Source organism: Moschus berezovskii, chromosome 6 (genome assembly GCF_049115385.1).
Source record: "Moschus berezovskii isolate FMDL1 chromosome 6, NW_MosBer_1.0, whole genome shotgun sequence".
Classification (NCBI taxonomy): domain Eukaryota; kingdom Metazoa; phylum Chordata; class Mammalia; order Artiodactyla; family Moschidae; genus Moschus; species Moschus berezovskii.
Window position 1 is genome coordinate 75,871,312 of NC_142465.1, and position 15,142 is coordinate 75,886,453.

The following is a 15,142-nucleotide window of genomic DNA, read 5'->3' on the forward strand; positions in this document are numbered from 1 at the left end:
TACCTCCAAACAGAACTGTGTTTGAAAAAAAGATTCAAATGTAGAAAGAGCTGTATAAGAACCCCGAAGGCCAACTCCACAGCTTCTAAGACCCTCCTGACTTGTCATGTCTCTTGGGACTGATTTCTCCCATCTTATTTGGCCAAACTTTGATCCCAGAATAGGGAAAGAATAAAGCCCTACTACTAGTTACAACACAGGAGACAGGGACCAAGACCATCCCCATGGAAAAGAAATGCAAAAGAGCAAAATGGTTGTCTGAGGAGCCCTTACAAATAGCTGTGAAAAGAAGAGAGGCGAAAAGCAAAGGAGAAAAGGAAAGATGTAAGCATCTGAATGCAGAGTTCCAAAGAATAGCAAGGAGAGATAAGAAAGCCTTCCTCAGTGATCAATGCAAAGAAATAGAGGAAAACAACAGAACAGGAAAAACAAGAGACCTCTTCAAGAAAATTAGAGATTCCAAGGGAACATTTCATGCAAAGATGGGCTCGATAAAGGACAGAAATGGTAGGGACCTAACAGAAGCAGAAGATATTAAGAAGAGGTGGCAAGAATACACAGAAGAACTGTACAAAAAAGATCTTCACAACCAAGATAGTCACGATAATGTGATCACTGACCTAGAGCCAGATATCTTGGAATGTGAAGTCAAGTGGGCCTTAGAAAGCATCACGACGAACAAAGCTAGTGGAGGTGATGGAATTCCAGTTGAGCTATTTCAAGTCTTGAAAGATGATGCTGTGAAAGTGCTGCACTCAATATGCCAGCAGATTTGGAAAACTCAGCAGTGGCCACAGGACTGGAAGAGGTCAGTCTTCATTCCAATCCCAAAGAAAGGCAATGCCAAAGAATACTCAAACTACCACACAATTGCACTCATCTCACACGCTAGTAAAGTCATGCTCAAAATTCTCCAAGCCAGGCTTCAGCAATATGTGAACCGTGAACTCTCAGATGTTCAAGCAGGTTTTAGAAAAGGCAGAGGCACCAGAGATCAAATTGCCAACATCCGCTGGATCATGGAGAAAGCAAGAGAGTTCCAGAAAAACATCTATTTCTGCTTCATTGACTATGCTAAAGCCTTTGACTGTGTGGATCACAGTAAACTGTGGAACATTCTGAAAGAGATGGGAATCCCAGACCACCTGACCTGCCTCTTGAGAAACCTGTGTGCAGGTCAGGAAGCAACAGTCAGAACTGGACATGGAACAACAGACTGGTTCCAAATAGGAAAAGGTGTACGTCAAGGTTGTATCGGAGAAGGCAATGGCAAGCCACTCCAGTACTATTGCCTAGAAAATCCCATGGATGGAGGAGCCTGGTAGGCTGCAGTCCGTGGGGTCGCTAAGGGTCGGACACGACTGAGCGACTTCACTTTCACTTTTCACTTTCCACTTTCACACATTGGAGAAGGAAATGGCAACCCACTCCAGTGTTCTTGCCTGGAGAATCCCAGGGACGGGGGAGACTGGTGGGCTTCCGTCTATGGGGTCACACAGAGTCAGACACGACTGAAGTGACTTAGCAGCAGCAGCAGCAGCAGCAGCAAGGTTGTATATTATCACCTTGCTTATTTAACTTATATGCAGAGTACATCATGAGGAACGCTGGGCTGGAAGAAGCACAAGCTGGAATCAAGATTGCCGGGAGAAATATCAATAACCTCAGATATGCAGATGACACTACCCTTATGGCAGAAAGTGAAGAGGAACTCAAAAGCCTCTTGTTGAAACTGAAAGAGGAGAGTGAAAAGGTTGGCTTGAAGCTCAACATTCAGAAAACAAAGATCATGGCATCTGGTCCCATCACTTCATGGGAAATAGATGGAAAAACAGTGGAAACGGTGTCAGACTTTGTTTTTTTGGGCTCCAAAATCACTGCAGATGCTGATTGCAGCCAGGAAATTAAAAGACGCTTACTCCTTGGAAGGAAAGTTATGACCAGCCTAGATAGCATATTAAAAAGCAGAGACATTACTTTGCCAACCAAGGTCCGTCTAGTCAAGGCTATGGTTTTTCCCATGGTCATGTATGGATGTGAGAGTTGGACTGTGAAGAAAGCTGATCGCTGAAGAATCAATGCTTTTGAACTGTGGTGTTGGAGAAGACTCTTGAGAGTCCCTTATACTGCAAGGAGATCCAACCAGTCCATTCTAAAGGAGATCAATCCTGGGTGTTCATTGGAAGGACTGATGCTGAAGATGAAACTGCAATACTTTGGCCACCTCATGCGACGAGTTGACTCACTGGAAAAGACTCTGATGCTGGGAAAGGTTGGGGGCGGGAGGAGAAGGGGACGACGGAGAATGAGATGGCTGGATGGCATCACCGACTCTGTGGACATGAGTTTGAGTGTACTCCAGGAGTTGGTGATGGACAGGGAGGCCTGGCGTGCTGTGATTCATGGGGTCGCGGAGAGTCGGACACGACTGAGCGACTGAACTGAACTGAACTAAACTAGTTACAACAAAGTTTCTTGAGCACTGATTATGTGCTGGGAGCTATGCTTTTCATACATTCTCATCTCTACCAATACAACACTCTAAACAGGGGATCTGTTATGCTGAGGAAGAAACTGATTCTTAGAGGGGTCAGTGGACTTGTACAAGGTCACAAGTCAGCAAATGACTGAGGTAGAATTCACAATGAGACACGCTTGACTCCAGAGCCTGTGCTTCTAATTGGACATACCAAAGAAGTCAAGTTTGTTACTAATACTCCCAGCTTTCGCTTTCTTTATCTTTCATGGCCTAGTTTCATTTAATGCAATGAGACAAGGGCTGTGTGCTTTTACCATTTTAGGACACACAATGCCAGTGTCTTCTCTTTTTTCTATCAGTACTTAAAATTGAGAAAGGACATGCTGCCTATTTCAGTTTAACCTGACTCCATGCTCTTGGTTTCCTCCTCCAGGAAGGGATATTTATTTTATAAGTTGAAGGTCTAAGTGTCATTTTCTAAGTCTTAGCTATTCACCACATCAAATACAATATAATGTAGCAAGTAAACAAACAGGCATCGCTTTGAAGACTCACTCAGATTCAAGTTCTAGCTCTGCCATCCAATAGCTCTGTGACTCATGTAAAAAATTATTAATAAATAGAAAGCTTGATTAAATAGTCAGGAAACCAGAAGGGGGAGCTCTCACACCCTGGGACAACAGCAGAGCCCAATAGGAAGAAGGAAGCCTCCTCTTCTTTTCTAGCAAAGACTCAGTTAAAGAAAAGTCATGGACACTTTATTACAGTCCTCTTAACTTCCTTGTCCCCTCTGTAAAAGGGTTCTCCTTCTTTTGCCATGTCGGGGCTTGTACAAGTCTTCCCATGGTTATAGACCCCAAAATGTAATTCTCTGCTTATCCTAAATTAAACCATCTTTGCTGGAAAAATATCTGGCAGTCCATCTATGTTGGTCAACACTTAGTTAATTGACCCATATAAAACATAAAATTGGGATAATAAGCTTCCTCTAGGATTAATCATTCAATCTACAGACATGGTGCTGCGTTCTGGAGATACAGGCTGTGAGGTTTAAATAATATACATGTGGTGCTTGGCACAGGACCAGTAGATAATAAAGGCTCAATAATGAAGAGTAGTTATAAATAATAGAGCAAAAGGCTACTTCTCTAGTAGCCATCACTGGCCAGGAGGCAGAGGAATGAGGTATTTTCTGAAGGAAACTGTTGACATACTCTTGAATAATTGAATATTGTCTTCCCCTGACTGAAGCCAGCATCCAAGTTTTAAATTGCCATCTTTTTTTTTTTAAAGACACTTAACATGCACTTTACATGTATTAATTCACATATTCCTTGCAAGTCCTTAAAGTAGGTTTCACTATATCATTTTATAGAGGAGAAAATGTAGGCCCAGAGACATTAGGAAACTTGCCTGAGATCCCACAGCTAATGATATCCGGGCTGGGACCTGAACCAGCTATTCTGAGCCTGTGATTTCACCTCCTCTCTAAACTCTCCACCTTGGATTCGCCTCTGATTTCTACATCTTATATATAGAGAGCTAGCCCTAAGCAGCTCCAGAGAGCCATCCTCAGGTGGGGGATGGTTAGGAAGGCTATGGTGTTCTGGGGGCATGTATTCGGTGACCCTGTGTTCCCTGGTTCTTCTCAGGGGTGGTTCACTGATCCCCGTCCACTTTACACCTCTTCCTGCTGTGTCTCTATGACATTGTGTGTGTGTGCCTGAAAGCTAAGTAGCTTCAGTTGTGTCTGACTCTTTGCAACCCTATGGATTGTAGGCCTCCAGACTCCTCTGTCCATGGGATTCTCCAGGCAAGAATACTGGTGTGGGTTGTCATGCCCTCCTCCAGGCGATCTTCCCCACCCAGGGCTCAAACCCACATCTCATATCTCCTGCATTGGGGCAGGCAGGTTCTTTACAACTAGTGCCACCTGGGAAGCCCCTCTGTGACGTCACCTAACAGCAAACCAGCTCCCCCTGAAAAGCCTTTCTTCCAGAGCCCAGGAGCAGAGGCGTGGGTGTGTGAAAGACAGGGTTACCACTCTTGCTGTCAAAGATTAAAGCATTCTGTCAGCACAGCCTCTGCTCCTTTGCAGCCTTGCTTCTGGGTTTGGCTGGACCCGAGTGATGCCAGGCCCACCAGCCTTGCCCCCAGTCTGCTCACTGCTTGAGGTTTGCTATTGCACTGTGGCAGGAACCACCCTCAGATTCGATGCATGTGACCTGTGCAGTGCTCAGGACTCCATGCTCAATTTAATGCCCTGCTGTCTCCATCTTGCAGTTCTTCATGATTTTTGAACAGGGGGGTCTGCACTTTCATTTTGCACCAAACCTCACAAATTATGTAGGTAGTCCTGTTCAGAGCCCACCAAGGCCTCAGGGTACAGGAAGCCTACCCAGTGACCTGAATCTAAAGGAGGTCACAGGGGAGTTTGAGGAGACTTTGGGAAGGCAGGAATCCTTCTTTCAGATTTGTGTTTGCAAGGTCAAAGCAGACTTGTGGACCTCAGGAAGTTGGAGAATGAATTCAAACATTTCTTTGGATGATGTAAATTTAACAGGTTACCATCAGTTTTCCTAATTATTCCTGGTGGCTCAGATGGTAAAGAATCTGCATGCAATGCAGAGCAGGGTTCCATCCCTGGGTCAGGAAGATCCCCTGGAGAAGGGAATGGCTGAACACTCTAGTATTCTTGCCTGGAGAACTCCATAGACAGAGGTGCCTGGTGGGCTACAGTCCATGGGTTGGCAAAGAGTTGGACATGACTGAGTGACGAACACTTTCACTTTTCTGTAAATAAACATAAATGCCCACTGTACCTGTAGTTTCTTACTGGTTGGAATGTTGGAGTTAAGGGTCAGCAGGAAAGCACCTTGGTCTTTCTGCAACTCAAGGTCTTTGTTACCTGCTTGCCACAGCCTGAACTCCTGTTCTCATTAAATCCTTCCTTCTCCTCCTGCCAGGAAACCAGACCCTGGCTCAAGGGCAAATATTATTTCTACCTTCTCAGAGCTTGCTGCCTCAATTGGCAGCCTTGCCCCAGGGATTCCCCATCACTCCAGCCTTCCAGCTCCCCTTTCCTCTCAGCCATCAGATGGAGGCCTCACCTTACTCACAGTACTGTGACTCAGGCAAAAGAGCTTCTAAATTCTGTCCTTTCTCATGGCCTGGCTCAGATACTGCCAGTTCCTCACCTTCCATCCTTTTCCCCTCTCTGGCTTCTACTCTCTCAACCATTAAAACTGTCATCTCAAAGATCACCCATCAAGGTTAAGAAATTCATCCGCCTTGATATTCTAGAAACAGGGCTACATCATGACATCTGGTGGCCTGAAGCCTTTGGGAGTTCTACCTCCATAAAAAACCAAAGGGTAAAAAAAAAACACACATTAAAACTGATCTCTGAAGACTGAGGTGTTATAAAGTCATGGTATAGTCCAGTGTAGATTTAATTCATTTTAAATTTCTTATTTTAAAATATATTAAAACATTTTCATGAGTCCCTGAAGTTTCATAGGCTCTGGGCACCATGCCTATTAAATTTAATGGAGAAATCAGTCCTTCTTTGAAAGCCTGGGTTAAGCTGAGAAAGCCTTCATGAAATCTTTTATCTCTGGGAAACCACACTACTTTTTGCTTTTATCATTTCTTTTATTGGAAAAGCAACATAGTTATAAAAATTTTTTTAAGAAAACAGCTGACTCATAATCTCATATCCTAACACAATCCTTCATTTGTAATTCACTTTCTCATCTAGATGGAAAGCTATTTTACGTGGTTGATTGTTGTGTTTATGCAGTTCTATATTCTGCTTATTTCATTTCATACTACTTTACTGAACATATTTTCCACGTTCCACTTCCTAGCCATCAGGTTGACTTAAGGGCGAATGCCACTCCCGTGAGGGTGAAACAATACCCTATGAGTCAGGAGGCCTGGCGTGGAATCATGCCCCATATCCAGAGACTCCTGAAGGCGGGAATCCTCAGGCGGTGTTGGTCGCAATGGAATACTCCCTTATTGCCAGTGAGAAAACTGGGGGGGACTGACTATAGGCCAGTCCAAGACCTCCGCGAAGTCAACAAGAGGGTAAATGACATTCATCCTACGGTCCCTAACCCTTACACCCTCTTGAGCGGCCTGTCCCCAGACTGTGTTTGGTATACAGTCTTAGACCTGAAAGATGCTTTTTTCAGCCTGCCCCTGGCACCCCAGAGCCAAGAAATCTTCGCCTTTGAATGGACTGATGGAGACAATCAAACCACTGGACAGTTAACCTGGACTCGCCTCCCGCAGGGATATAAGAACTCGCCGACACTGTTTAATGAGGCCTTAGGTGAGGACTTGCGTGAGTACCGGGCTGAACACCCAGACATCATTTTATTACAATATGTAGATGACCTCTTATTGGCAGCCAAGACCGAGAAAGCATGCCTGCAGGCCACTGGAGACCTCCTCCACGCCTTGGGGGAATTAGGGTATAGGGCCAGTGCCAAAAAGGCCCAGATTGCTCAGCAGGAGGTCACCTACCTGGGGTATAAGATTAAGCAGGGGCGACGATGGCTGACCCAAGCCATGAAAGAGACTATCTTGCAGATTCCTGAACCAACCACGCCCCACCAAGTGAGGGAATTTCTGGGGACTATTGGGTACTGCAGACTATGGATTGGGGGTTTTGCCGAAAAAGCTCGGCCCCTCTATGAGGGCAGCAAGGAAAGCAAAGACTGGGTGTGGACTGAGCCGATGAGAAAGGCCTTCCAGGAGCTTCGGCAGGCCTTGTTAGAGGCCCCAGCCCTCGCCCTCCCTGACCCGTCTAAGCCGTTTCAGTTGTTTGTAGACGAGAAACAGGGAGTGGGAAAAGGAGTCCTGACCCAACAGTGGGGACCCTGGAAGCGGCCTGTGGCCTACTTGTCCAAACGACTGGACCCTGTGGTGGCGGGCTGGCTGCCCTGCCTCTGCATCATTGCAGCAACTGCGCTCCTTGTCCACGACGCAGACAAGTTGACATATGGACAAAACCTCCTGGTCTACGCTCCCCATGCCATTGAGGGGCCTCTCAAACAACCACCGGGCGCTCGAGATGGCCAAAGGCCGGAGAGTCACCATATATACCGATAGCCGTTATGCCTTTGGTACGGTACATATCCAAGGACCCATCTACAGAGAAAGGGGCTTTTTGACAGCAGAAGGAAAAGAAATTAAAAACCTGTCTGAGATTCGTAGGCTCCTGGCCGCCATCCACCTTCCTCGAATGGTGGCCATAGTCCACACCCCGGGACACCAGAAGGGAGAAAACATAGAGGCCCGAGGTAACCGCGCCGCAGACGCGGCGGCATGGAAGGCCGCCGAGGAAGGATATGAGACCCGCGCCCTAACTGTTGGGCTGCCGGCCCCAGGGATGGGATCCCTGCCACCAACCCCAGAGTACTCCCCTTCGGACTGAGAATGGATCCAAGCCAAAGGCACCAACCCAGAAGACCCAGATGGATGGTGCCGAGATTCAGCTGGAAACTTATTGCTTCCTTCTGACCTGGGATGGCATCTCTGCTCGCACCTGCACCAAACCACCCACTTGGGAGAGAAAAACATTGCGTCCCTCCTGCAAACAGCACGTCTTCGGTTTCCTCGACAAAAGGCGATTATACAAGAAATTACTCATTCCTGTGAAGCTTGTCAGATGATGGCACCAGGGAAAAGAAAGGGACAACACACGGGCATAAGGTTGACGGCATCACACCTTGGGTACACTGCGACCACGTACGCCTTGCCACCCCAGAAGAACAAGACAATGCCCGGATAGAATGGAAGGCCAGCCGTCACCCGTCAAATCCCCTAAAGCTAAAAATCACGCGACGGAAAGCCCCCTAAGGCTTATGGTCTTACTGCTGATGACCGCCTCAGTCAGCTACGGGACAGCAAGCGGGAACCCACATCAGCCGGTCAAAATTACCTGGAAACTTCGAAACGGGCTGACTGGTGAGATACTCAACTCGACCACCGAAAACCACCCCCCCAACACTTGGTGGCCAACCCTATATTTTAACCTCAAAGACATCATAGAAGGTTCAACAGAGACCGGGGGACTTATGCAGGTCAACGGGTTTTGGGCGTGCCCGGGGTATATGAGAAACTGGAGGCAATGTGGGGGGATGCAACATTACTGGTGCAGTTCCTGGTCTTGCGTGACCTCAAATGATGGCAAAAACAGGTGGGATGTTGGGAACAGGGATGAGGTTAACTTCTCATTCGTAAAAAGGGCCCCTAATGGATTCGCACACTCCCTAGGTCCAGACGGGAAAGACAAATATGCTCAAATCAAGGTACTGTTCAACCAGGAGGCAGCCAGAAAACTCCAATGGACTTCAGGGCTTAGCTGGGGGCTCCAGACCACTATGAGGCCCCTGTGGCATGGCCCCTACTACGAGGGTGTCTTAACCATCCTCCAAACCATAGAACCAGTTGTGATGGAGAACATAGGCCCCAATCTAGTCAAAAGTCGAAGCCTACCAAAGCAGTCTAAGGCCACTCCCCAGGCCCATGACACTGCAACCCCGGCAGGGGTCTCCCCGTCAGACGCCCCTCACCCAAGGACAGAAGAGGCTACCCACGCCCCCATTCGGGGACCAGAAGAGACAATCCACTCCCCTAGTATGCAGGCCGCAGATCCCTTATGGGGTTTAATTAATGCCGCCTTCACAGCATTGAACCATACCGACCCTAATGCAACCCGCTCTTGCTGGCTCTGCTATAATCTTTACCTCCCTTTTTACGAAGCAATAGGCTTCAATGTTTCTTACACCCTGTCTCACTACTTAGAACGATGTAAGTGGGGAGACCATAAGGTCGGTCTTACCATGAGGGAAGTCTAGGGAAAGGGACTTTGTTTGGGTACGATCCCACTCGAAAAGGCCCCTCTTTGTGCTCAAATCGGCAACATTACAGAGTTAAATGATACCCAATGGATCATTCCGGAGGCAGGGGGCTGGTGGATTTGTTCCCATACTGGACTGACCCCCTGTTTGCATGCAAAGGTTTTTAATCAGAGTCAGGAGTTCTGTGTTTTGGTCACGGTTATGCCAAAAATTGTCTATCACTCTGAAGAAGTCATGTATTCCCACTGGGGTAGAGGGGAAAATGAACATCTCGGAAAAATGTCAATACAAAAGTGAGAGCCAATCAGTGCTAAAAAAAAGAAAAAAAGAAAACAGCTGACTCATAATCTCATATCCTAACACAATCCTTCATTTGTAATTCACTTTCTCATCTAGATGGAAAGCTATTTTACGTGGTTGATTGTTGTGTTTATGCAGTTCTATATTCTGCTTATTTCATTTCATACTACTTTACTGAACATATTTTCCACGTTCCTACAATAGTCTTCCTAGCCATCAGGTTGACTTATGGTGATTGACTTAACTTTTCTCCTCTGTTGGTTTCCCAGTCTTTTCAGATTCTGATTTGTCTATTTTATTGCTTCCTCTTCCTCTTTTCATGGATTTAATCTGTGCCATCTGATTATTCTGTATATCCTCACTCCTAGGTTGTCTGATTCATGACTTCCAGTATGGACTTTATATGGGCTGAAGAGAATGAGCTTTGAAGATGATCTTTCCCAGTGGCAATTAGTGTTCAGTGATCTGTGTACATGACCTGCTGAAACTCTTACACTGCATGGCTTGCGTTTGAGAGCCAACCAGGCCATGGGGCATGGTCTAGTTAAACTCTACACTCTAGTAATGGGATCTGAATGTTCGAGACTGAAGGTAACTCTGAGATGATTCTTTATGACTTCATTATTTTACAGATAAGGCAGCTGAGGTTCAAAGAGGTTAAAAGACTTGATCATGGTTCTGGAACCGGGGAGCAGGGGTTTGAAACTTCATTCCTTGACCTCAAAGTTTCATTCTCTTTCTTCAATAGCATCCATTTTAAATTTGTTGAAAAGGAAATTCATTTTTTATTGCTGTACCATTAGAATGAGAATTTACATTGTAGAATTAAACTTATGCTAATTTCATTGCCAAATTTATCTGAATATTGTTTACCAGGAAGAAAAAAATTCATAATATAATTTTCAGTTAGATCCATACTTTGGAATTATCTGGACTGTTACAGGAGAAATGCTTAATGATTCATGTCTATTGGATGATAACTTCACCTGTGTTGTGAATGTTCGCTTGTCTCTTGGCCTGTTGATTCTGTGTTATTACCATCCAACAGTCATATCAACTGAACTTACCTGTTCAGAGATAAAGAGCAGATCAGTCTTTGTCCCAAAATAGCCAGGGCAACATTGGTACTAGCAACCTGCAGAGAACAAAGGCATTCGTTAGTAAAATGAGTGAATTTGTCCATTTGGCCACACATATCACTACCCATAGCAGAAACATAAACTTCACTTTCATCTCAAAAAATATTGAAAAGAAACAGCTCTTGAAAATATTGTCTTGCAGGGAGGGATACTAACTATAAAGACTTTGTGTTTGAAGATCTCCTTTAAATTATTTTTCATTTTCTTCTAACCTCTCTTTTCTATGTATGTGTTTGTGTGTGTATGTTTATGTGTGTGTATGTATGTGTGTGTATGTATGTGTGTGTTTGTAGCATCTCACTTAGGTTCATTGTTCAGTCATTTTCTCTCAGATTGCATTTGGCCTTCATCTACTCAAATAAACTTGAACTCCACCTTGATGGACTTATTTAAAAAAAAGAAATTTGGTTATTAATGTAACTGAAGTAGAGGAAAGGGCTCACAGCATGTGGGGAAGGGTTGAGAGCTATTGAATGAGAACTGGCCTCCATACCTTCCTCTACCTCAGTCTCAACCCTGCCCCCTTCCCTAATTGATGGAGCTCATCCCATCCTTCCAAACATTTGGTAGAGCCTTCAGGTCAATGTCTACTGCACGGACGGGATTGGTATCCATAGGCTGCCCTCCTGTCCCCGCAGACTTACAAAGTCCATGGAGACGATGGCTTCCGCAGTCGAGTTCTTGGGCTGCGTGAGTATCATGATGGAGGCGGGGATGTCCAGGGTGAAGTTACCTGGTAGTAAACTGATCACAGGAGGCTCTGTTGCCATGACCTGTACCATGAAGGGCTGGGACAAGATGTAGAGTTCTGCAATCTGCCCACATTCAGGGAAAGAGACAAAGATCGGGAGTCATGAGATGAAGAGGAGATATCACAAATCTGGGGTGGCCTGTGGTGATTAATCTTACATCATCACAGTTAGAAAAAAGCTCTTTAATAATAATGCCAATAACAACATAGCAATAAGAACAGCTGGCATTTACTGAACACATACTGTGTGTCAGGCACATGTCAGGACTTTCAGTATTATTTCATTCAATCTCCACAAAAATCTTTGTGAGGCAGGTTCTATCAAGATTCCCATTTCACAACTAAAGAGAGTGAGCCTTAGAGAGATTAAGTAATTTTCTCAAGGTTTCAGGAAGGTAAGTTGTAGAACTAGGGTTCAAGTCTAGGTCTATTTGACTTAAGATCCTTGCTCTAAACCCAGGATGCTACACAAGCACCTCTAAGTCCTCCAGGGCAAACCTGAGCCTTTCAGTACACTGTGCCCAACACTTAGGTGCCATGCCACCATGATCTTAGTAGTTGCTTTACTAAGGTTTCAAATGGGTTCCTGATTCCTCGGATGGTAGAGAATCTGCCTGGAATTCGAGAGACCCAGATTTGATCCCTGGGTCGGGAAGATCCCCTGGAGAAGGGAATGGCAGCCCACTCCAGTATTCTTGCCTGGAGAATTCCATGGACAGAGGAGCCTGGCAAGCTACAGCCCATGGGGTCGCAAAGAGTTGGATACAACTGAGTGGCTAACACTACTATTACTAAGGTCACACGTGCAAGCCCTGTTCCTTCCTTTCCCATTTAAACTAATTATTTCAAGTGTGGTGGAACTTATAGAAGGAAGAGAGGATTTATTCTGTGAACTTACAATGTCTTCACTAGTAACTTGTAATGTTCAGTTAGTATTTGTAGATATTTGATTAAAAGACAAAACTCTTGGGACTTCCCTGGTGGTCCAGTGGCTAAGACTCCATGCTCCCAATGTAGGGGGCCCGGGTTCAGTCCCTGGTCAGGAAATGATATAGATCTCACATGCCATAGCTAAAGATCCCGCATGTGGCACTATAAATAAATAAGTACTTTTTAAAAGACAAAACTCTTAAGAAGGGAAACATGGATGCAAGCTTGAACCAAAAAGGAATACAAAGTCTTCCAGAAGTAACTGCAATGAAAGCAAATACACCATTAAGGAGTCAAACCCTGAGTACTCACCCGAGAGAGCATGTTGCCAAGGGCTTGAGAGTTGTGAAGCAAATGGTTGGAAATCTGGAAAATCAAGAACATCATGTCACTGGAAGGTTTATACATGGGTTGTATTTTCAGGGAAAATACAGCATTCTCTATAATTTTTATGAATAATGAAGCTGGTGTACCAGAAATGCCTAGTGTTTGAAGGTGATCTATCATTTCATAGCCCAACCACAGGAACTCAGAGGCCCACAGAAGTAAACTGACTTGCCCTTAGGTCACACAGGAAGTTACATTGCTTTGAGAAGTACCTTTTAAACTTGGTAACACAGTGTACATCATATAGGTATGATCCATATGTAAATGTTTTACAGTGGTTAACAAGAAGTCTTGTTTTATTGTCCTCATCTTCAGAGATTACTGAGATAAACAATGCATAAGAAATTTATCTTCACAGATGAATGGTTTTCAAGTCTGAAACTAGAAATATCTCATTCTCAGCGGTGTCTGGGAGCTGGTATTGCCACCAGCATTTTGAACATAAGATTTATAACTACCTATATAATTAGGACCTAGAGAATGGAAAGAGTCATAAGGGATGCTCAATGAAAGTTGTTAGTTGACTGGCTGGAGAGTGTTCTCATTATAAAAGGGAGGGACATGACAAAGAGAATCAGTGAATATCTGTGCTATTTACTGATCATTGTAGGTGTCAACTGTAATTACCAATAGGAGAAATCTTTATGTTGGCATATCACAAACAATAATAATAAACACATATGGCGCATGTACTCTGTTTTAGGTATTGGCCTGAATGCTTTACATATATTTAAACCTCTTTAATGCCCAAAACAACCTTATGAGTATGGATTTATTATTATTCCCATTTTCCAAATGATGAAAATCTGGCATAGAGATGTTAGGTACATTGAAATTGCCAAAGTTTCACAGGTATTCATCACAGGTAATAAGTAATGAAGGGGGTTCTCAATATTATTTAAGATCAATCTAGAAGAACATAAAAAGCTGAAATTGGCAGAACTGGAAACCCAGCAATTCTCCAACTACTATCAACATTCATTCTGCAATCCCTTCATCGTCCTGCTAGAAGTGATAGTGTCTACAAAGGCCCAGGAATAAGAACATAACAACCCCCGTAATGAGATACTTAAAATAAGATTAAATTTTGGTGTCGATTGTTATCTTCCATGCACATTGCTCACCTCTTTTGTGGTGAGAGTGAAGCTGAAAGCCCCGGCTGTAAAATAAGCATAGGATGCAGATTTAAAGAAATACTTGGAGATTCCAATGTACAGCATAGAGTCACTGCGTTCCGGGAGCACGAAAGGAACTGATGGGAAGGGGGGATATTGGAGACTTTTCAACGGGTAGAAAACGCCCTGTGGGGAAATAGAGAGAAAGACCAGTGTATTAGGGGAAGACTCGGCTGTGCAGGATTAAAAGGAGGTGGACCCACTCAAGTCAGAATATGGAAAATTGCAGAAACTCAGTAGGGATGAGAAAACCATGAGTCCTCTGACTCCTTGACTACAGATTATGTTTCAATGCTTTGATGACTTACTGAGCATATCTGAGCATGTCTTGTCCACCCTGGGGTGTAATCTGGTGAGAGTGTCCTTGTTGGTCCTTCTCTCAGAGAAAGGAAGGCAAGTGCCTGTATCTGGAGGGGACAGCTCTGGATAGTTCCCGAAGTGCCACATAGAGAATAAGAGATGTCAAACCCCTGACCTAAAAAACCCGTGACTTCTGAGCATCTGGGGCATCATAGATACAAAACGACACAGGATGCTACGTGGCTTAAATTGTTTTTGTGACATTTTAAATGCTGACCTCATTAGCTATAGGTTTTTATTACAAAATGGTGTCTTATGTAACATTTAACTGATTTGAATGACTGAGTCCTTGAAACATAAGTCTGTATGCATTTAAAAAAAACAATGATATTAACTTTAGAGCAAACTAAATGTAACCACAGTTAATCACTTTTCTAGAATCAGCGAACACCGTTATTATGTGCTAATGGCCCTGACCAAGATCAGCAGCCCTCAGTTAAATTCACTAACCTGAGAGTTAGGAATAAATAGATGTATCAATATTTACAATACACGGATCTGTTGAGTTCTAATAAATGCAGACTATCTTACTTGCTGCCTCTTAGCCTCAAACCTTAGTCCCAGAGGTAAAGACAACATGATACCTTTCTTAAAGAAGGCAGACATATGTTATGTAATCCAAACAATCATTTACCAATCAAGAAAGTGTTCAAGAGTCTTTTAAAGGAACATAAACATGAGAGAATTCCTTGAAAGAAAATTAAATTATTGGAAGAGAACATAGGTATATTTCCTTCTGCACATAA

General features: G+C 44.2%; 1 protein-coding gene across 2 annotated transcripts in view; it reads right to left on the reverse strand.

The window, feature by feature from the left end:
• BPIFC (BPI fold containing family C) overlaps positions 1-15,142 on the reverse strand; it is a 50,137-nt gene that overhangs the window by 8,975 nt on the left and 26,020 nt on the right. For both annotated transcript variants that reach the window (XM_055396208.2, XM_055396207.2), the window contains exons 9-12: positions 13,986-14,162; positions 12,787-12,840; positions 11,438-11,608; positions 10,722-10,789 (exon numbers count right to left, since the gene is read on the reverse strand). In XM_055396208.2, coding sequence (XP_055252183.2) covers positions 10,722-10,789; positions 11,438-11,608; positions 12,787-12,840; positions 13,986-14,162 — 470 coding nt within the window. The remainder of the gene's footprint in view (positions 1-10,721; positions 10,790-11,437; positions 11,609-12,786; positions 12,841-13,985; positions 14,163-15,142) is intronic.